At 43.9% G+C, this 23,730-nt stretch overlaps 1 protein-coding gene across 1 annotated transcript in view; it reads left to right on the forward strand.

Annotated features, from left to right (window-relative positions):
* GREM1 (gremlin 1, DAN family BMP antagonist) overlaps positions 1 to 23,730 on the forward strand; it is a 62,833-nt gene that overhangs the window by 38,710 nt on the left and 393 nt on the right. Inside the window, exon 2 of the mRNA XM_068251824.1 lies at positions 23,101 to 23,730. This exon is cut by the window's right edge and continues 393 nt beyond it. Coding sequence (XP_068107925.1) covers positions 23,102 to 23,650 — 549 coding nt within the window. The 5' untranslated portion in view covers position 23,101 and the 3' untranslated portion in view covers positions 23,651 to 23,730. The remainder of the gene's footprint in view (positions 1 to 23,100) is intronic.

Raw genomic sequence — 23,730 nt, forward strand, 5'->3', positions numbered from 1 at the left:
AGGAAACATCTGGTTCTGCGGAAAATTGCTCCCACAACTGTTCCTCCCGTAACTGTTCCTCTTTACTCTCCTCCACAGCTTGATCCACCACTCTACGCACGGCAAGCTCCAGGAAGTAAGCGTACGGGATCAAGTCGCTAATGGTGCCTTCACTGCGACTCACCAGGTTGGTCACCTATTCAAACGGCTGCATGAGCCTGCATGCATTTCGCATCAGTGTCTAGTTGTTGGGCCACAACATCCCCATCTCCCCAGATTGTGTCCTTCTGAAATTGTAGAGGTACTGGGTGACGGCTTTCTCCTGTTCTAGCAGGCAAGAGAACATGAGGGTCGAATTCCAGCGAGTCGGGCTATCGCAAATGAGGCGTCTCACCGGCAACTTGTTTCTCCGCTGAATCTCTGTAAAGTGTGCCATGGCCGTGTAAGACCGCCTGAAATGCCCACACAACTTCCTGGCCTGCTTCAGGACGTCCTCTAAGCCTGGGTACTTTGACACAAATCTTTGAATGACTAGATTCGGCACATGTGCCATGCAGGGTACATGTGTCAGCTTTCCCAAATTCAATGCGGAAATGAGATTGCTGCCGTTTTCACACCCCACGTTGCCGATCTCCACTGATGCACCCGTTTGTTAAGAGAGCTGGTCCAGTGTGACTCTCCGCTTTGAGGCAAGACATGTCTAAGATGGCGTGACACCGTCGTACCTGGCATGCAGCATAGGGCCTGGGGAGCTGGGGCTGTGTAGCTGGAGAGGAGATTGCAGCACCAGTAGAGTTGAACTGCCACTCAGCCAAGGAGGAGGAGGATGACGACAGCGAAGAGGATGTAGCAGGAGGAGAGCAAGCCGTGGAGGTGTCACAAGTTGGTCCACTGCACAGCCACCTACTCCCTGCTTGCCATCGGTCACCAGGTTGACCCAATGGGCTGTGTAAGTAATGTACCTGCCCTGACCGTGCTTGGCAGACCAGGCATCTGTGGTCAGGTGGACCTTTGACCCAACGCTGTGTGCCAGAGATTACACACTTGCCTCTCAACTTCACGGTACAGTTTGGGTATCGCCTTTTTAGAGAAATAATTGCAGCCTGGCATCTTCCACTGTGGTGTCCCAATGGCCACATTTACGGAAGGCCTCAGAGTCCACCAGCTGGTATGGTAACAGGTGGCGAGCTAACAGTTCCGCCAAGCCAGCTGTCAGATCCAGGCAAGGGGGTTAATGGCAGAAATTGGCTTCTTCTGCTCAAAGAGTTCCTTCACAGACACCTGGCTGCTGTGGGCAGAGAAGCAGGAACCGCTCGAGGTCAGAGGCGGAGTGGATGAGGGTGGCGGTGAAGGTGCAAGGGAGAAAGCTGCTGAAGATGATGCACCTGAAGGAGGAAGAGTAAAATGAGGGTGGCTTTTCTTTTGTGTGCTGCTTTTGCTCATGTACTCTTCCCATTGCAGTTTTTGCCTTTTCTCCATGTGCCTTCATAAAGCACTTGTCCCTACGTGGGTGTTGGCCTTTCCACGGCTCAATTTTTGGAGGCAGAGAGAACAGATGGCATTGCTCCGATCTGAGGCAGACACATTAAAAAATTTCCAAACCGCTGAGCCCCCCTGGGGTGATGGCAGTATGGTGGCATCAGCAGCTGATGTTGAAGGGCCTTTTGGTTGGCTGTACTTAGGTGGCGATACATGGTGCCGGACACTGCCGCCAACTGTTTCTGACGACGAGCTCCCCCTGCTTCAGGAACTCGTCTCCTCCAACTCCTCTCTGACTCCCCCTCTGAACTGTCCCCCTGTTCATCTCCTCTATTGGGAACATATGTGGGATCCGTATCATCATCATCATCATCATCATCATCATCCTGCCCAGCTTTGCTTGCCTCAGACACCTCCAAAACTGCACCAACAGCAGGTGTCGCCTAACTCAGGCATATGAGGTGGTGTAACTTGCTTAGCGCCTTCATCTGGTTGTAACAATAATGGCTGTGCATCAGTGATTTCCCCACCAAATGACTCCTGCAAACTGTCAAATGTAGCATATGTGGTACTTTGAGTAACGCTGGTGACTGCGGAAGATGAGGTGTTCTGTGTTAAATAGTCAACCACGTCCTGACAATCTTGGGAGTTGATGGGACGTGTCTTCTTCTGAGCACTGTACTTTGGTCCAGGGCGGCACGAAATCACATCAGCACGACCTCGCACAGACCTGCCGGGTGGCCTTCCTCTGGATCTGCCTCTACCTCTGCCTCTACCTCTGCCTCTGCCTCTACCTGTTTTGTCCATTTTGTCCATATCGGGGAGAATGAAGTGAAAGGTATGCACTGACTTGAGTAACACAATGTGCAGTCACATAGGTCCAGTTAACAGGTAGGCACGGAGTGGTATATCACACTGCTTGCACTCACGTAGGTGGGTGGGTGCGCTGAAGTGAACAACAGGTAGTAGTAGGTATATGCAGTGATGGGTATTACAATGTGCACCTGTCACACACAGACAGGTACCAGATAGGCACAGTGACACTGCGTGCACTCACGTAGGTGGGTAGGTGCACAGTGAACAGGTAGGTATATGCAGTGGGTATTACAATGTGCACCTGTCACACACAGGTAGTAGTCACTGAATGTGCTGGGTCTGGCAGTGGCACACACAGTAGGAATTAGCAAGGCTGTCTATGCAACACAAGTGTCAGTGGGACACACAGAAAAAAAAATAGATCACAAGAACAAGATTAGCTCTCAAAAGAGCTGGTGTGGGGTGCTTTTTTAGCAATAAGAATCAGCAAGGAGCAAGCTAACAAGCCTACAAGAGCCTAACTAAGCTTTCCCTATGAGAGTCTGCAGCAGCTGTCCCGTCTCTAATTACTGCAGGCACACGAGTGAGTAAAAAGCCTGATGATGCCTGCCTTTTATAAGGGGGGGGGGGGGGCTCCAGGAGGGAGTGTAGCCTGATTGGCTACAATGTGCCTGCTGAATATGATGCACTATGGGGGCGAACCAAACTTCTGGAAAAGTGTGCGGTTCTCCGCGATCGCAAACCCCAGAAGTTCGCTGGGAACAGTTCGCCTGTGAACCATTCAGGCCATCTCTAATAGTGATACATATTTTTAAATCCTACCTCATAAAATCCCTGGGACCTGCATCCATGGGCTACATCCGTGTCAGGTGCCAAGCCACAGTCATTGCCAGATGTGCCCGCTTGTGCTGGCGGACATGGGTACTTACATGTGTGGTGTTCGCATCTTCTAGCGCCTGTTTTTGAAATGTGCCCATTTGGCTAGTATACATCTAAAAACCCTTAGAAACATACAGAACTTGTTTGCAATTATTCACCAATGCAGTAAAACTGAATGCCAATGGGTCAAGGCTGGAAGATGTTAAAGCGGACCTGAACTGAGAACTTCCTCTCTGCCCTATGAAATACGCAACAGCATAATAACCTTTAAAGGAAAAGATTTCTTTGTTACAGCCGATAGAAAATCTGCAGTGTTTCTACTTCCTGCTTTCATGGAAGCAGACATATTATTTATATCCTGTGTTTACAAATTAGCTGCTCTGTCGTGGCAGGAGCTGACACAGCTGAGGGATCAAATTAAAACTTAACAGGCTAAACTCTCTAAATACATACAGGCTGCATTTCCATATGTTTTCCTTCTGTCCTGTGGAAGAGTTAAGGTCCACTTTAAGTTCTCTCCCCGCCACATCCGATCAGCTGTTAGATTGACAGGCTAATACACAAATTACTTTCAAAGCACATACAGAGTGGTCATTATCACGGTAACAGTAAATTCGGGCGCCTGAGGCAAGTGGACAAATCGGGCGCCGCCATTCACTCCCATAATAAATATCGTTTAATGGGCGCCCGACAGGAAAAAAGGGCGCCGGAGAAAAATAACGTTTTATAAGCGGCGCCCCGAGACTTTTACTGTTTTATAACTGCTTCTCATGATTACACATTATTTTATGATTTATAATTTTTTAAACATTATTTTTAAACGAAAAACAGCACAATATTTTTTTCACACGTTATTAATGCTTATCACAGGGGGGTCTTAGGTTTAGGCACCACCAGGGGGGTCTTAGGTTTAGGCATCAACAGGGGGGTCTTAGGTTTAGGCACCACCAGCGGAGTCTTAGGTTTAGGCACCACCAGGGGAGTCTTAGGTTTAGGCACCATCAGGGGAGTCTTAGGTTTAGGCACCACCAGGGGGGTCTTAGGTTTAGGCACCAACACGGGGGTCTAGGGGTTAGGGGTAGGTACAGGGAGGGTTACTTACTATTTTTTTTTAAACGTTATTATACGTTTCACTTTTTAAACGGAAGATTAACGTTTTCACAATTTCACGTTACACGTTTTTGCCAATTTCATGCACATTATTTAATGATTTATAACTTTATAAAACATTATTTTTAAACGAAATATAGTACATTATATTTTTAAACGTTATCCATGTTTATCGTTTAAAACCCGGCGCCCTTTTTTCCCAGCGCCCCTTTTTAACGTACGCCATTATCACTACACCAGCAATAAAGAGCGAATGCATTGCAGTGACTGGAGGAGGGCCCCATATGGGCTCCTCAGGTCCAGGGGCCCTGGTGGGGTCATATCCTTTGCAGTTGCTGCTAAGATGAGCAGTAATTATCTGTAGTTACTTTTAAACTATTTTTTTGTCTTAGGGCTCGTTCCCACTATCGCGAATCTGCATGCGTCCAACGCATGCAGATTCGCACATGTAATGCAAGTGGATGGGCCTGTTTCCACTGTAGCGTTGTTGAGGTGCGTTTTTTTCAGCGGTAAAAAAACGCACAAAAGAGCCAACGAATTCGCCTGCGAGTGGAATGCATGCGAATCGCCGCTAATGTATTTAATAGTAAAAACGCATGCGTTTGTTACATGCGTTTTTACCCACGATTTCGCGTGCGATTTCGCACCTTTTTCAATTTTATTTTGCCCTGGCAGTGTCATGGTTAATTTCGCATGGCACCCTGCCATGCGAAATCGCACACGAAATCGCGGGTAAAAACGCATGCGGAAACGCATCCGCATGCGTTTTTACAAGCGTCGGAATGCCGGCGAAATCGCGTCGCAACAGTGGAAACAAGCCCTTACACAATAGAAAAGTTAAACTTATATTTTTATACACAGTAGGGAGAAATGACAGCGCATCCAAACCAGGCTGTATCTGAATGACTTAAAGTGGACCCAAATTAAAAATACAAGATTTCAGAAATAAAATCTATTTTCTAAATAATAATAATAAATAGCAGCCTTTTTTCAGTTGCATGATGACATATATAAAATATTTTACATTTATTGTAGTAACCCCTCCCTTCCTTTCAAATTGCCGGACAAAATCCGGCAAACTGGTGGAGTAGGTGGTGTCTGGCAATGGAGGAATTGCTAATGGCTGCCCCAGTATAACCCTAGTTATTAAAAGAGAAGGGTGATAAGCATGCACTGAAATGCTCATAGGTTTGAAGGAGTGTTTATTTATCCTTGTATGTGTTAGAGTGGTGCAACTAAATATTTTTAATTTAAAAAAATGTTTGGTTTGTGCCCACCTTGCTGTTAAAGCGGACCCAAAGTTTGGGTCCGCTTTAACAGCAAGGTGGGCAGAGCCTCTTAATACATGCACCCAATTGCATCTGAAACAGGCGCTACAAATTTACACTAATGGAGGAAGTTATCTTCCAATTTGCATGCAAACAGTTTTGTAATCGACCCTTACATCCTATTGGAAGGGACCCTAACCTCTTTTTTAAACACCCAATTGTGTAAAATACCTGGAAGGGTGTGCGTGGCCAATGCTGCACCCCTTCCTCTACTTTAATGGCTGGCTGCTCCTAGGTCAAATGGACATTTGCATGTCGTTTTTTGGTTTAATATAGAGGTTAGAGTCACCATTGGAATTCCAGGGGGTCCAGGACGCTTGGAAAATCTGGATTGCCCTGAAACTGAAAAAGGGGTGGGAGGACACTAGACTGAAAGCAATATTTCAACCTATCTTTGTTCCACAGGCCCAGTGAGGGGTAGGTAATTGGGGAGGACTGCCTTGTGTGCCTTTGCGAATGCCCACAAACAGCTTTTGCAAGAGTAAGGAGTTCACACCAGATTCTCTGTGGCAACCCAGATGGGCCTGGGCCCCAGCATAGACCAAGGGGATTTGTGCCATCTGACAGGTCACATAGCATTTAGCAAGCCGTGGAGTGGCAATAGGGGTGGCAGAGGTCTCAACCACACTTGGGCCAGAGGGGTCCCATAGGGCCCTCCCCTCAACCGCAGTATTAGCTTTCTATTGGTCCTGTGCTGGTAATAATCACTTCTATAGATGCTTTAAATCAGAGTTCCCCAATCCTGTACTCAAGGCCCATCAACAGTACATGTTTTGTAGGAAACCACACACATTCACAGGTGGGGTCATTAGTGTCTCACCAGAGCTGATTAACTACCACTTTGGCTTTATACAAAACATGCAGTGCTGGTGGGCCTTGAGGGCAGTGTTGGGGAAGTTACTAATAAATGGAGAAACACTTTTTCACCCAGCCTTTGGTGTAGCGGAACTTTTCTTCCAGTGTTGGGGAACACTGCTTTAAATAGTAGTAATTATTAAACTAATCCCCATCATCTTCTCGCACCTTTGACACTGTGGTTATACTCGGCACGCAGTGGCGTAGCTAAGGAGCTGTGGGCCCCGATGCAAGTTTTACATTGGGGCCCCCCCAAGCACTCTATACATAACAATTGATACGGCGCACCAAAACCTGCCAATGGCAACTACAGTGTCAGAGGTGCAAGAACGGGATGGGGAACAGTTTGTTAGTGATTACTACTATTCACAGCATCTATAGAAGTGATTATTATGAGCACAGGACCAATAGAGAGCTAATAATGTAGTTGAGGGAGAGCCCTTCGGGGCCCCTCTGGCCCAAGGGCCCCGATGCGGTCGCTACCTCTGCACCCCCTATTGCTACGCCCCTGCTCGGCAGGTTTTGGTGAGCCCTATCAATTGTTATGTATAGAGTGCTTGGGAGAGCTCCTTAGCTACCCCATTGTTAGGATCAGAAAGGCCTCCCTCTATCTTATGCTAAAACATACATTTGGTTGCTCTTCTAGGACCTTTACAGGCCCAAATGAAGCCAAATATTTCCAGCTGTAAATTTTTTTTAGGTATTTTCTGGGGACTGGAATGGGCGGCATTCAGAAGAAATGTCAGCCTGGGCAGAAGCATCATTTTGAACGCAGTGATGTGGCCTGGCCATGAGAGGGAGTAGAAATGCCAAACATGCCATTCATGTATTAAAGAGGGCATAGTTCCACTGATAGAGGTGAACATTTGTGACAGAAATTAGAACCTCTAAAGAACTGAGGAAATGGGGCTGAAGCTGAAACCTAGTGATGATCGGAATCTGCTAATTACACAATTTCACATACATTTTTGCACTAACAGCCATAAATAATTACAGTTTGGACATTAAACTGATTGTGTGTAATCCATTCGTAATTTCATGCAGTTTTCACATTATTTTGTGCCCACTTTAGCAGTTAATAGCAAAGGCCCCATAAATGCTATCGTCACCAAAATCGTGGGAACATGGTTAAAAAAATATTTTTAAAAATGCAAAGGAAAAATTATTTTTAAATGCAGAAAAAGGAGCTTAACTTTTTTCCCTTTGCATATTTACAATCGATTTTTTTTTACCTTGTTCACACCCTTCTTAACATGCGTAGCAATTTTGGGGATGACAGCATGGCTTTGCTATTAAGCGCTAAAGTCATTACAAAAATTACACAAAATACGATTTTACATAAAATTCCACATTGCGATTTTGCATTGTAATTGTGAATTATGTTGCAAAAGTATGATTATATGCAATTTGTGCTCATCACTACTGAAACACAAAGGTATATGTTGTGCTTCCACCAAAGCAGTGTTACAGAACATATATTCTGTTTTGTCTACATTGATTTTGAAGCCAGAGACATTACCAAATTTTTGACGTAAATCCAAGAGAATAGGGACAGAGGTGCAGGGTTGTTGTAGAGTCATACGAATGTTTTCAGCAAACCTGCTCAATTTAAATCAGGAGCTATTGATGTCATAGCCCTTAAAGTGGGATAAAACTGACAAAATATTCAATAAAAATGTGTTTTCCTACTTTTTATTACCCATTCAGTTATCATTGCTTTCAGTTATCATTGCTTTTTTGCACAAGTAATATTGTCTGTCTACAAATTACAAAGTCTCAAAGTATAGTTTATCTGCTCTGAAAGCTGCCATTGCATTTTACTGCAAAGCTGCTATATTTATATATTATCATGTACAGGGCTGTGAAGTCTGAGCAATTTTGGGTACCTGGAGTTGGAGTTAGAGTCAGAGTCGGTGGTTTCATAAACTGAGGAGTAGGGACTTGGAGTCGGATGATTTTTGTACCAACTCCACAACCCTGGTAAGTATTAGACTAAGGAGTCGGAGTCGAGGTCAGAGAAATTTAGGGTACCTTAAGTTGTAGTCGATGGTTTCTTAAACTGAGGATTCAGAGTAGGATGATTTTTGTACCAACTCCACAGCCCTGATCATGTATCTAGTGATCACTTCTCAGCTCTCTCTAGTTCTACAATATGTGCAGTTCAGTGTCAGCACACTGCTGGCTGGATACTAATTGTAGCAAACAAAGGAATGTAAACTAAAGAGAATGTTATCCCCTCTTTGAATGCCTCCAGAAGCTTAACCACTTGCGTACCAGCAGTCTCTGGCCCCTTCAGGACTAGAGACTGCTGGTATCCGAGCCGCTCACCCATTGCCGCTTGCTATGATGGCAGTGCTCTGTGAGCCTGTAAGAGCAGATTTCATTGGCTCCTGACCCTGTCATCAATGTGACCAATGAAATCTGCTCCTGGCCAGCTTACAGAGCTCCTCTGTCATAGCGAGGGGCCTGCAGTGAGGGAGAGAACGGTGGGAGCGGCGGATCCACATAGTGTGGTAATTGAAATCTTCACCCTGGCAGAAATAAGTAGCCACAAATGGCATAGATTTCAATTACCATGGCCCAGAAGGAACTTTCCACTGAAGAATAAGGTGCTGTTGCTAGATTTACAGATTGCTTTAATATTTGTGAATTGCAATTTTTTGACATATCTTGAGGTATTTAGTGGGTAATTTACCTCACTAGTCGGTAATTTTACTTTTCAGTGCGGTAATAGTGAATTGGCATTTGGCAAGGTGATTAGTAAAATCAGCTGTTTTCTGCATTACCAAATGCAGTGATGCTTAGTGAATTGAGGCCAATATATTCGTATCGCATTTGTTCACATAGGAGCATCAGTGGTTCTGCATGTTGTGCATTTACCAGACTTTGTGCAGGTTGTACAGAGCGGCAAAGCATACTTTCAAGGTACTGTATGCGGCATATCACATGCCTGACGCACAATGTGATTTTTTCACCTCTGTTGTGTATGCAGAGTTCCCCAACCCTGTCCTCAAGGCCCATCAACAGTGCATGTTTTGCAGAAATCCACAGAAAAAAAAAAAATCATAGGTGAGGTAATTAGTGTCTCAGCAGAGCTGATTAAAGCCAATGTGTACTGATTTAGAAAAAAAAAAGTCAGATACTCACCTAAGGAGAGGGAAGGCTCGGTCCTAATGAGACTTCCCTCTCCTCTCCTGGTGCCCGGTCCCGCTCACGATCCCCCGTTGCAGTATTCAACCAGTTTGGTCAAATACTGCCGCTTCGGAAGTCTTCAGGAGCACTTGGGCTCCCGAAGATGGGCCGCTCCATACTGCGCATGCGCGAGTGCCCACTCTGACGCACTCGCGCAGGCCTATGACACACTCGCGCGTGCGCAGTAAGGAGCGGCCCGTCTTTGAGAGCCCGAGTGCTCCCGAAGACTTCCGAAGTCCCCCGCGGCGGGGGATTTGAACAGAGAATTCACCGGGCACCGGGAGAGGAGATGGAAGGCTCATTGGGACCGAGCCTTCCCTCTCCTTAGGTGAGTATCTGACTTTTCTTTCTTTTAATCGGTAACCACTCACTTTAACTACCTTTGTGGATTTCCACAAAACATGCACTGTTGGTGGGCCTTGAGAACATGGTTGGGGAACACTGGTGTATAGGGTGAAAGTAGTCTTCCTTTTGAAAATGTTACCTCCCTGGATATTGTGTTGATTCTCTGCCTTTGTACTTCCCTAATCACTGACCGAGAACATGTATGCAATAGAGGTGTTCTGATTCTGTCATAACTCCACCGGCTTTATGCCTTTTCCAGGTGTGTAACTCAAACTGCTGAAGCATGAAAGTCTGCTATTGATATTGAATACGTGGTTATGTACAGTATATGCACACAGTCACTGTGAAAACTTGAATTTTTAACATACCTATGCATGGAACTGAAAGGTGCAACCAATAATCCATAATCTTCTAACAACACTTTTTAAACCCATATCATTTTATGGGCATTCTGTTCACAAGCAGCTATGCACATATTGTGAATGCAGTAGAGTGCCTCCGAGGGTTTCAGCTGGCAATGATTACATTTGCCAACGACAAAATATGAGCAAGCTTTTCCTGCTTTCTGTCTATGTGTGAAAACCTTTATTTTTACTGCACTGTGTGGGAATGCTTTTAAATGTTCTTTTAAATGACAAAGAGTAGTTAATGAAATTTTAGTTTTGGGAGTATGATTTCACTTTAATATATTAACATGATTTTGTATAAATGTGATCTTTGTTTACGGGTAAGACCAGCATTAGTCTCAGGGCCGAGCCAGACTGCAGAACGCTTTTTGATCAGTTTTCTTTTTTTTAAAAAAAAAAAAACAGGTTCCCATTGACTTGCATTAAAATCCTGGTGCGGTTTTTGAAAAATCCTGTTCATGGCTATTGCATTTTTAATGCAAGTCAAAGTAAGAGGGTATTTAAAAATGAAAACAGATTGAAAAGCACTCTGTGGTGTGGATCAGCTTTTAGTAGTATTTCCATTGTGCCCCCAAATACTGGATCTCTAATTTATTGAGTGTATTGCAGCCCATGAAGATGATCAAGCATGGTGCCAAAGAAAAGCATTGTATAGTGTCCTGAATGCTGCATACAGAGCAATTCGTTTTTAACTGAAAGAGTTTAGGCCTCTACACTTTGGTATGTTGCACCTTCATGTTAATAGTCATTAAAATTACTTTTCTCCCCTTAACAATAAACAATAACATCAAGCCAGCAGCAGTTTATGATGCCTCATTAAAATTCATCTTCAGAAAATCCTATTTTACTGATCAAACAATCTGTAGAAATGTCTCAAAGAAGGAGTCCAAGGGGCATAATGACCTAAAGGATAATTCATTTGGAGCCACTACAACTCTGACTAGAGGAGGCGAGAGGAGTGATTAAGTCCTCTTGAATTCCAGAAGGACCACCGTGATAAGCAAAATTGCACTGTTTGGCCTAAATTCTAAAAACAAAACAACAGGCACTACTCAAGGCATCAAGGCATGAACACCACCATTCCAGTAGTAATGCAAGGTGCTGGTGGAATCAATAGGGCAAAGTACAGAGATATTGTCATGCCCCGTTTCCATTCCAAGTGCCAGTATCCACCTCCCAAGATGGAGGCGTGGCAACGGGGATTCAGATGTGGTAAAACTGCAACAGGTTGCAATTCCACTACCAAATTTGCATGTGAGGAAGTGGACTGAATCACAGGCAATGGAAAACCAGTTTCAGGGTGCTCTAACTCAGGCTGACCCCAGAGTCATCCTCAAAAAGGACAATGGGCCTGAGGCAATAATCTCCAGTAAAGTTGCCATGACCAGGAAGACCATGGCAATTTCACTGTTACTAGTGCTGAGGGACCACTGTCTGTTAACCCATTGCTACCCCACTCACATCACGATGGTAATGTGTGCAACGCTAATGGGTTATTGGCTGGTGCTCTTCTCCGCTAGTAATGTTAAAATTGCCATGCACTGCCTACACTTGGCAACTTTACCAGGGTTTAGTGCATCTGCCCTGTATTTGCTGCCTACCTAACTGTGCCATGTAGTCCCCATCCCAAAGGACCATTGATGAGATCAGTAATGCTGGGTAAAGACAAGACAAATATACTGTATGTTTTTGTCCTATCAATTTCTGCTGCTTGTTCAGTGATTGCTGTGTGTGTGTGTGTGTGTGTGTGTGTGTGTGTGTGTGTGTGTGTGTGTGTGTGTGTGTGTGTGTGTGCTGTCCCTGGGTGGCAGGCAGACAGTTGCCCTCTCTCTGCAAACTCCTCACCACATTTTGCAGCTTGAAGTTTATTGTCTGGTGATGTACCACATCTGTCCAGCCCTGTCGGAGCTAACCTAAGCAGACTATATCTCGACATGTGTACCGCAACCCAGGAACCTCAGCTTAGAAGTTCTGATCCACAAACAGTATGTAATGTGGGTTCACAAGCAGTGGCAGACAGAGGATAAAGTGCAAACCTAATATATGAAGTTTCACATACTGTCTGTGAAACCTGAGAAAAATGCATAAACTCTAATAGCACTGCTATTGAAGCTACACCGCTCAGTTCCAGAATTATTTTTCCAACGATTCTTTTCCTCCTGTGCATACCCCCCCCCTTCCCCCGCACATACGCTTACCTTCTCTACTATCCTCAGAATCACGATTCCACCACCCAGCCAGACAATTCATGGAGCTGCTTTGACACAGGTCCGTGCTGCCCAGACTCCTCTTGCCCATTTCTACATTGTCCCAAGAACCCAAACATCATTATGGAATTTGTTTTGAAATATAGCTGCTTCATTTGCTGGTCAAATACAATATTCTGGTGGTGTGGAAGGGGAGTGAGTATGAACTGGCTGAGTTTTTGGGTGTTTTAAGTTCGAGTCAGTGTGAGATCCATCTCGGGTTGACTCCAAAGTGAATACTTTCCTTAACTCGGAGATACATGTGGCCGAAGATGAAATACTAGTTTCAATGGGTAGCCCACAGTTGGAAAAAACACATCCTTCATTTAAGTGCTAGATCCCGTTCAGACAGTTTCTGCATCTTTGCAAGAGCTGCTAAGAACTCTTATGGGATCCATTGGGGGGAAAATAAGAGAAGTTCTACAGAGGCACATCTTAAAGGGGAACTTCAGCCTAAACAAACATACTGTTTTTAAGTTACATTAGTTATGTTAATTAGAATAGATATGTAATATAATCTCTTACACACCCTGTTTTAAAAGAACAGGCAAATGTTTGTGATTCATGGGGGCTGCCATCTTTGTCATGGGGGCAGCCATCTTTTTGGTTAAAAGGAGGTGACAAGGAGCAGGAGACACAGTTCCAACTGTCCTGTGTCCTGATAACCCCTCCCAGCTGCACACACTAAGCTTCAAATGTCAAATTCAAAATGTAAGAAAAAAAAAATTGCACCAAAACAGCAGAACGAGAACAACAACATCAGAAATCCCATCATGCTTTGCACAGCAAAAGGGGAAAACTGCCCGGGCAGTTTTCTTCTGTGCAGCTAAAAATGAGGCTTCTATAAGAGAAACAAAGTTCTGATGCTGTGAAACGGTTAAAGAAACACCAGGCCTTTTCAGTGCTGCTGAGTCGATTTTTAGTCTGGAGGTTCACTTTAATGGTTTCTAAGGACTTGGAAAGGGCTGTAGGCTTAAGGCCTTTTCTGACTGTCCCATGTAAATTTTGCTAGGGGGGCAGGGGTTTCTTGTTGGTAGCAGTAATAATTGTGCTTCCTTCAAATCCACGTGTTCCCTATTGTACACCTTGTTAAAGGAAACCAGAGCTGGTATAAAGAATATGTTTTATACATACCTGGGGCTTCCTCCTGCCCCATACGCATGGATCGCTCCCACGCTGCCATCCTCAGTCTTCCCGTAGCTCCGATACCCAGTCCTGTCACTTCAGCCAGTCGGGGACAGTCTACGCAGGAGAAGTGTGCCCTCTACGTATCACTCCAGTGGCTACTGGAGAGATACGCAAAGAGCACACTTCTCTTACGTCACACTGGCTCCTGCAAATACCAAAGTCCACTGTACACGTATTTGACCAAGTGTGGTCTCCCTGGATAGCTCGTTTGCCACTGGCCAGCCAGCTTCAGTTTAAATATATGCTTTCATGTTGTTTTTGTTTAAACTTTTATATGCGTCACCAAGTTGTATTTTATGGTTGCACACTGCTGGATTTGTGTCATGTATTTAAAATTAAATAAAATCAAAGTGGAATAAAAATAGGATTTACTGCACTTAATAAATGTATCCAATTCCACTGTCCGCTTCTGCACACACTCTAACCACTGGGAGCGATATTTTGCAAACAGTTAGCCATTTATTTTATTGTAGTCTCTTATGATGTGAAAATGCTACATTGCTCCTTTGTAACATTTCCTTCAGTAAATATTTAGATCCCCCACTTCTATTCCATATCTTGTGGCACAAGTTCCAGCCTTTGGAAATAATCTAGGGGGAGTCCATAGCTCTGTATGCCTATCATTAGTGCAAGGTATGGATTTCCATGGTTCTAGGGAAGAAAGGTATGAGATTAGCAAATGAGGTTCCCAGTAATGGGATCACAGGTAGCACTACAAGGTGCAGCAAATCCATGTTTCTGTCTGGGGTACTAGTACATATCCCACTTTCTCCTATTGGGACCCCCATAACCCATCAACCAACAATAGTCTTATAACAATTGTAGCCACAGTGACCTGTCCCCTCTCCCCAAATAAAAAAAACAAACAAACAGTGCGGCCATTATGACTCTCCCATCCATAACAAGTATGTCCATAACAGCTGCTCTGGAGAGACTATACTTTTATTAAGAGGACAAAGTTCGATATTAGGTTCCACCACCAGCACCACAGCTCTAGGCTCCACTATGGATGTAGGTCCTGCTCCCTGTGTAGTTATGCCTCTGCTTTATAGGCCGTCATTCCTAGCACATGTCCACAAATCAAAGGATGTATTCCTCATGTAGGAACACCCATGCCAGAATCCTCTGTATACCACAAATTTAGTCTGAAACATAATATGCCATGTGCCCTGAATTACAAACAGCTGTTTCTAGCTATTTGGCCACTAAGTAAATAGATGTTCTTAATGCATTTAAAGAATACTGCTAATAATCTTTTTATAGCCTGGAACAGAATGCGGACTTCAATATTAAAAAAATAATAATAAAAGGATAAACTGGCAGGCTGCTATGTAGCTGTAATTATTTTTTCCTTTTTCTGTGTAACATGTCCTGGTTCTTTCAGTGTCCTCTATGCTGAAAGGCTGTTTACCCAAGTGTCTAAGTCACAGCTTTCTAAGGTGAAACATGGCTGACCTAAGCTTCCCCTTCAAACTTTTCCCAAGGCACACTTCCTCCTTCTCAACAGATAGGAAATATCATTCGTAAGAGCACTGGCGCTTTCCTTCAACTTCTCAATTTTCTTGAACCTTTTCATACAACAATTCTACACTCCAGGGCTAAGGGTAGCCTTGCAAAGTAAATGCTTTCACGCAGTATATATAATTTAAATGAATGATACCTTATATACTCATGTATAAGCCTAATTTTTCAGCACAAAACATTTGCTTAAAAGTCACCCGTCCGGCTTATATGCGAGTCAGTGGAGCAGAACGGATGGTGAAGCAGGCTTTGTTACTGGCAGAGGAGCGTAAGGATTGTGCACTAGTGATCCTGATCTTCCCAGATTGCTCCCTGCTGTCTCCGTGCCAACCATCCCCTGAAACATGGTGTGCAGAGTGCGCTGCTCAAGACTACCTGTGTCCCCTGGCTTGGGGAGCAGAGCGTGCAAGCAACGTGTCAGTGGTGCAATGATCGGGGACTCTTCCTGTGTGGCAATCGCTGTTTCATATCTATGACACCATCTAGTGGCATCTTGAGACACAGCTGTATCATCCTTTGGGCACATCTGGCTATGGGGATGGGGGCTGACTCATACTGGGGGCATATCTGGCTACTGTGGAGGGGGCTAATACCCGAGTCAATCACTTTTTTCATTTTTTTCTGAGGGAAAAGTGGGAACATCAGCTTATACGCGGGTCGACTTATGTGCAAGTACATACGGTATCTGATATCTCCCTGATGTTAATTTACCTGTATTATCAATAAGGAAGAGGCCGGCACCGACTTGTTCTGATGCAAATCTTCTTATTTATTCAGAACCTTTACCTGTATTATCATTATGCACCTCTAGATTTTTGAAGTAGCAATGCTATGAAGAATTCATGGCGAAGCATGTGATCAGTTTGCTCATCGGATAGATTAGTATGGTTCTAATTTCCTGTGATTACTTCCTGGTTTAACACATGACCAACAAATCAGAGGCTTACAAATCTATCAGGTGATCACATGCTTCTCCATGAGTGCTCCTAAGCATTGCCACCCCTATTCAGAAGGAATCTGATCAAATGCTGATCTGATCAGAATACCACCACTGTTGTTGGCTTTCTACTGCTTAATTTAGTAAAAAAAATAATTATGTGAACAATTGCCTGCCACTGCCCCCCCCCTCCTCCCCTTCCCCAGACACTCATCAATAACATTAACAAGTGTTGTTCAATTCAGTCCTAAAAAAAATCAGTAATTCTGCTTAAAGTGTACCTGAGATGGGGCAGGAGAGAAAATCTCTACATACTTGGGGCTTCCTCCAGCCTGAACGCTCCCTTGACATCCTCCGTTCGTCTGCAATCGGTCCTGGAAAGTTGGCCAGTCGAAGCCGGCCCAGTCTGGCCGTGCATGCTCCCCCATCGCACTCCCATGGCCAGGAGCCTTCTGCAACTGTGCAGTAGTACTGCACAGGCGCAGAACGCTCCCATTGATGGGAACGCAATGGGGGTGGATGCACAGCCCAGATCGGCAAGTTTACCTGAGCCAATTGCAGGCGAATGGAGAGGCAGTTGAGGACATCAAGGGAGTGATCAGGCTGGAGCGAGCTGGAGGAAGCCCCAGGAATGTATACATCTTTTTTCATGCTTATCTGAACTGAGCATGCACAAGTAAGGTGCATGCATGCCCTGTAGCACAGAGCTGCTTATGCACAGCTTTTTTTAGGGGGAAGATCTGGGGAGCTTCTGAACCATCCAGAGGCTTTCCACTACCTAAGTATCGAAAGATTATAACTGTTACCTCCTCACAGGTGTGCTTTAATAGATATTGGGAATGATGAATGAAAGCTTGGTAATTTTACTGGTCCTAACGCCACACTCTTCTATTAATGCCAAGCATTTTACTGGAATAATGCATGTGTTGCTATAGTAATGCATAGAGTAACGCATGTTGCCATAGTAACACGTGTTGCTAATGGAGTACCGGGTGGTTTTTCCTCTGGCTTTCAAATCGGTAAAATTGCAGTGTGGTGCCTTTGCACAGCAATATTCCAGGCCTTTAGTGCAGGAGTGCCCATTGTGAGTTTGTTTGTGTGTGCATGTATCGGTGTGTTGTAGTCGTGATTGGGGGAGTGTGACATGGGTTATGTCGTTTATGGCTCCGAATGGGTCAGAAACAGTCTGGTGTGGGCACACAACAGATTTCAGTTACAGGCCCATAGTCTGTGACCTACTCACAAATCTGGGCATCAGATGAACTAAGTTCATCACCGAGCAGGTACATTTCCTGGGACAACAGCCTATATGTCATTAGTGAGGAGCTAAAAGTTTTCTAGAAATGCATTTCCATATAACAGCAAGCAGAAATGTGCAGGGGCTCGGACAAAATTCCTTTCAGCGGGAAAGCAACCAAGAAGGGCTTTGGCCACATGACAGCTGCTTAAAATAAGAGAGTGCCTTAGCCTTCCCATTTTCAAAGATATTTTTGGACGGCATTACTTGTGTCAGTCAGGTGGTGGGTCTTCCAGAATGCAGTAAATCCAGCAATAACCACTGAAGCTGCCTGTTTAGTCTTATATGAGTAACTCACTAATTTACTTAGAGGCCCAGAATTGAATACAGTAATTACTCCTGACATGAAGACTACCCTGAAAGCCTGGAAACCAGTTCAAACCCCAATATTTCTCAGAATCATCACCCATCTGTCCCTCATGGGGTAACCCTGCTTTTCCAAAACCATCCCTTACTAGGTTATCTAGGTGGTTAAAGGGCATCAAAAAGATTAGTGACTTACGGTAATTGACAGAAAGCTGGGGATATTCGATCAGTTAAAGAGGCAGTATGACCTCCTAAACTTTCCTTTTGTTATTTGTAGATGTGACATTAATTTCCTCACAGTTAGGGGATACTCCTCTGATTCTTGATTCAGATGAAATGGAGAAGCTTTTACTTATGGAGAACCTCCCAAAGCCACTGTTAGTCATCTACTCCGAACCGACAAAAACCAATTCACACAAGCTGGACAGATGTTATCAGAAATGTATAGCTGATGTTCCGACCATAGAGAGGGGAGATTGAGACCAGATACTTGATGATTTCTTCCATTTTAGCCTCTGCTTGGGCACTGTAAACAGCCAATGGCCAGGGGAGTATCTAAAATTATGCTCAAACGATCTCCAAATAAAAATACTTGCTTCCCATTGACTCACTTATAAAAATGATTTTATTCATTTCAAGTACTTCTCATAGATAATCACTAAAGCAGTAAATTATCAGGTGCACACAAATAGTTCCCATAACCCCCCTAAACAATAATAAAGTGCTTGAGTGCAAGGTCAAAAGGATTACATTGCCACATGTCCGCCTAGTGCATAAATGCTAGACATCCCCAGCTAAACTATATAATAGAGTTAAGGAGTACTATAGGGGGGTAGGGGGAAAGAGAGTTGAACTTACCTGGGGCTTCTAATGGTCCCCCACAGACGTCCTGTGCCCGCGCAGCCACTCACTGATTCCCTAGTCCTCGCCACTGGTTTACTTACCACTGACGTCACCAGGAGTGTATTGCGCAGGCCCAGTACGGTGACGTCAGCGGGAGTAAGGAACACACGCCCGCACAGGGGCAGTGGTTTTCCAACTTTAAAGTTGGAAATTCCAGAAGTGAACCAGATGCAGGGACCGGAGCGTCGGTGAGTGGCTGCGCTGGCTGGCACAGGACGTCTGCGGGGGACCATTAGAAGCCCTAGGTAAGTTCAACTTTTTCCCCCTACAGTAGAACTTTAGAGCTCGGTACTTGTCTTAAATTTTGATTGACCAATTTTACCACCTTTGTGTAGTATGAAAGCTCACCTACACAATATGTTCATAGCATTCATCTGGCGACCCTCATACTACATGGAAGTGGTAAAATTGGCCAATAATTGGGTGAACAAAATCGAAGGTGCGTACGAGGCTTAATACTCCACCTCACAAATGCATCCTCCTCACAAATGTGTTACATACTCTGCTGTGTAAGCTTGAGACCACAGTCCAAGACAGCTATAATCAAAATTCAAAATAGACCCAATCACAGCCTATATGATGTATTAGATTGGAGACAGTTTCACAATTGAGGGGTGTGCAATCAGAGGTTCAAATCTCTGGTCATGTGATCACAACATGGCATCAGGTGTATAGAAAATGGCATCAAAAGCATGGGGAGATCTCATCAATATATGTGCTCGTTGTTGGTTGATCTATTTTCATTCTCTTGTGGGCCCATATGCAATTCACTTTTTCTCCTGAGTTTTCTACTTGGAGATAATTTTACATCTTCAATTTAAATTAACTCTTTCACGCTTTGCAATGGAAAATGTACCATAAAGTACGTGAAAAAGTACTGTCAAAATTATGTTGAGTATTTGCTTGCGGGTGGTGTAAAAGGCATTTTATTTACAAGTTGTGAAATATCACCTAGGACACGTGTGAAACTCCTGGCCTGAAGGGCCATATCCATGCCAGTGTTTAGGATGGACTGAGAAAAAGAGGAATGTGTTCTACCTGATGGACCACATTAATTTGAGCTGTGTAAAAAATATGTGAGGGACCAGTTTGACATCCCTGATCTAGGAGAAAACTCAGGTGAAAAAGTAAATTGCATATGGCCCCTGGTTTCCTCATACTACGATCCGTGAGGTATCGCAGTACTAATGATTTGCTGGTGCATGATTTATCTGCTACCTGTACAGCACAGTTAATTAACAAAGCTTTGACACATGGGGTGTACTGTGCACTTTTTTCCTCTAATGTAGTGTAAATGTCACATTTTACTGTACAAAATAAACAGAAATGTGCAGGTTAATTACATTTGGTATAGAAAGGAAAAGGGGGACAATGTGAAAATGATGCACTTCGGGATCAGTCTAGTGTCGTCGTTAAAGATCTTTACGTGACATCAGGAAGCTCCTGTGCACAGGCTAGATTCTCAGCTGAGACGGTCCTTAACGGCCTCCTCACCTGAGTGTCGTCTAGCCTGTTTACCTTCAGAAATATTATTCTTCATGTAGTTACAAAAGGTGACATGGCAAAGGTGAATTCTCATTCTGAGCTGACCACTTTGGTGTTTGTACCATAGTGACAGTCAGTGCCACAAGTCCATGTCTGGGAAATTAATACGGAATGAAAAATGATTATCCAGCATTTGTGGTAAACCGCCTATACGAAGGAGAGGAACCTGGTACAACTTAGACATCTAACTACAAGACATACAGCTGTATCTCCATAAGGGATCAGTCAGGAGACCAGCTCATGGAGACATCTACTTTCTGCTTGTGGCTTTAAATCTCCAGAGTAATACATGGCACTATTATAGACTTAGTGTAATTATATAAATGGATTCAAAGAAACCTTTTATTTTCTGTCCTGTGGTCTTAAGCATTTAAATTGGTCCTTTAGTTGTTTCTCCAGGAGACCAATTAAAATTATTGACACGCTCATACAGATGTCTTGTTAATCTTCATAAAATGATTTCAAATGTAGCTGACATATGTTAGAGATGTTAGGTGGATAATAGCTCTTTCACAATCCTAATTTTCCCAGCTTTCCCACCACTGCTACACATGCCTAATGGAGATGTTTAGTTGCAGCAATTCCTTTGTTCTACTCTAATGTCTTTCTCAACAAGGACAACGGTTTACTGCAATGTCTTTAATAAACTGAAACACATACAGGGTGACTCTAAGTGTTTGTATAAATGCACTGTTACCCCACAAACTATATACGGCACGGCACCATTAACTACACAAGGCATAATTAAGTTTAAACTGTTCAAATATTTAAAGCCCTGAATGCAGAAACATTGGGATACTGGGCGAAATGTAAATAAAAACAGGATGTGGTGATTTGCAAATCATTTAAACCCTACAGTATATATTTAACATAAAATACTGCCAATTCTGAATTTCACGTCAGCAACACATTTTAAACAAGTGATTACAGATAAAGATAGACTGGAAAATCAGTAAACAGGAGAGTGGTCAGGAAAGCCAGAGATCATAACGGGAAACAGTATCTCTCAATCCTAGTCTTAGGTGTGAGGTCCTTGGTCTCAACACCTGGGAACCAGTCTAGTATAACAATAGCGAAATAGCAATCTCCTAGTCTTTGGTGTGAGGTCCTTGGTCTTAACACCTGGGAACTAGTCTAGTAGATAACAGTAGCAAAACAGCAATCTCCTAGTCTTAGGTGTGAGGTCCTTGGTCTCAACACCTGGGAACTAGTCTATACATACACAATACAATAATACAATACAAGTTATCAGCGGAATCTGACTAAGTGTGAATTCCCAGCTCCGGCTGGTTCTAACACACTGAGCACTCAGACCTCAGTCAGATCTTACACACGTATGTATTCGCAACGGCAGACAACTTGCAACTAACAGGCAAGTCCTATATATACCTACAGCGCTCCGCAGCGCCACCCCAGCCACTCAGCCAACCCGGAGCCTAGCTGGGATCAGCTGATTGGCAAGATCAGCTGATTCCCCTTCTGCTAGCATAAAGGTCCTGTCGCCTGGCGCGCGCGTAGCTCTCCATCTGTGTGCACTAGAAGGCCCTGGCGAACCAGTGAAATGTTGCTGCGCGCCAGAGGCCGCCGGCTGGAACGCGGAGATAGCCGCCCTGCCTCTTGCCCACGCGGCGGTATCTCTGCTATTCATTACAATCACATTTGTAAAAAGAAGATTCTTTGGGCTATATGTGTTATCCTCCATTCTAACATCAACACACACAGCCTATCATGTTTTGTTTTTTTGCAACTGTTGTGGATAAGAAAAAAAAATGTATTTTTGTTACTAGTGGCGTAACTAAAGAGATTGGGGCCCCAAGCACTCTATTGATGTCGATTGCCAAAACCTACCACGGACAGCTGCAGTGTCAGAGAGGGGTAATTAGAGTAAGAAACGTTGCTGGTAAAGGAAGATGCCGGTAAACACCCTGATCTACAGCATGAATGGTTTATCTTTCAAGTCAATAATGTTACAGAAGACTCAGGGCCATATGCAATTCCCCTTTTCTCCTGAGTTTTCTCCTAGGTGAGATTATCACAACTTGTCATACAATGCTTTTTAAGTCATCAGCAAGCAAGAAAATACTCAAAATAATTTTGATAGTACTTTTCACTAACTTTTTGGTACATTTTCAATTGTAAAATGCTGAAAAGTTAGTTTAAAGAGAAAGTAAAAATTATCTCCTAGGAGATAACTCAAGTGAAAAATGTAATTGCATATGGGCCTCAGAATGGTACCATTAACAGTCGTGCCATTTTTCTGACAAACTCAGGATAGGATCCACCAAAGCCTCAGAATACTTCCAGAATCCAATGTGAGAGCTTTCAGTGGTGGCTCTAGCTTCAGTTTTTTTTTTGGGGGGGTGGGGGGGAGGGGGGCATGATGGCTGGCTGGTGGGGCCCATTTGGGTGATCTTCGTAGCAAGGTCAATCTGAAATAAACATTTGAATTAGATCTGTTTATATTTGTGGGATTTGGAGCCTAGATCCATTTCACAGCTTGGTTGCCTTAGAAAATTAATGTCAGTAGAGATTTTTTTTATTTCAATATAGGGGTTCCAGGTCTTGGATGTTTTAGTGCATTGAAAAAGTCACTTGAGTATTTCATAGGTTCCTCTTCAGTTACAGTAATGATTGTAATAAAGTATTCTTGGTGTATTAGAAGATTTAAGAATGACAAATTATTTGTTTGCAGATTCATTTGTTGTGGCTAAGATTTACCTTTCATGGAGCCAGCATTAACTGGAAAATCTGCTTTTGTTTCTCCTAGAATGATCCGTTTGGTTTATGCAGTGGGACCAATGTTCCTCCTATTTGGGCTACTAATACCCCACATTGAAGGGAATAAAAAGGTTCGTGGATCTCAAGGTGCTATTCCCCCACCTGACAAGGGACAGCCCAATGACTCTGAACAAAGCCTCACACATCCAGGTGGTCGAAACAGAGGAAAAGGTAAAGGCCAAGCTCTAATAGCTGAAGAAGTGCTGGAGTCCAGCCAGGAAGCTCTGCATGTTACTGAGCGGAAGTATTTGAAGAGGGACTGGTGCAAGACACAACCACTTAAGCAGACCATTCATGAGGAGGGTTGTAACAAACGTACGATCCTCAACCGCTTCTGCTACGGGCAATGTAATTCTTTCTACATTCCAAGACACATTCGCCGGGAAGAGGGTTCCTTCCAGTCCTGCTCTTTTTGTAAGCCTAAAAAGTTCACCAGTATGGTGGTTACACTCAACTGTCCAGAATTACAGCCACCCATAAAGAAGAAAAGAATTACACGTGTCAAGCAGTGTCGCTGTATCTCCATAGACCTGGACTAATAGGACCTGATTTCTCCAAAGTATGGGACATACTGACTGTGATGAAGCTACTTGACTGCCTTGCAGCTATGTAGGACTAG

The sequence above is a fragment of the Hyperolius riggenbachi genome, chromosome 9 (assembly GCF_040937935.1).
Source record: "Hyperolius riggenbachi isolate aHypRig1 chromosome 9, aHypRig1.pri, whole genome shotgun sequence".
Taxonomy (NCBI): Eukaryota; Metazoa; Chordata; class Amphibia; order Anura; family Hyperoliidae; genus Hyperolius; species Hyperolius riggenbachi.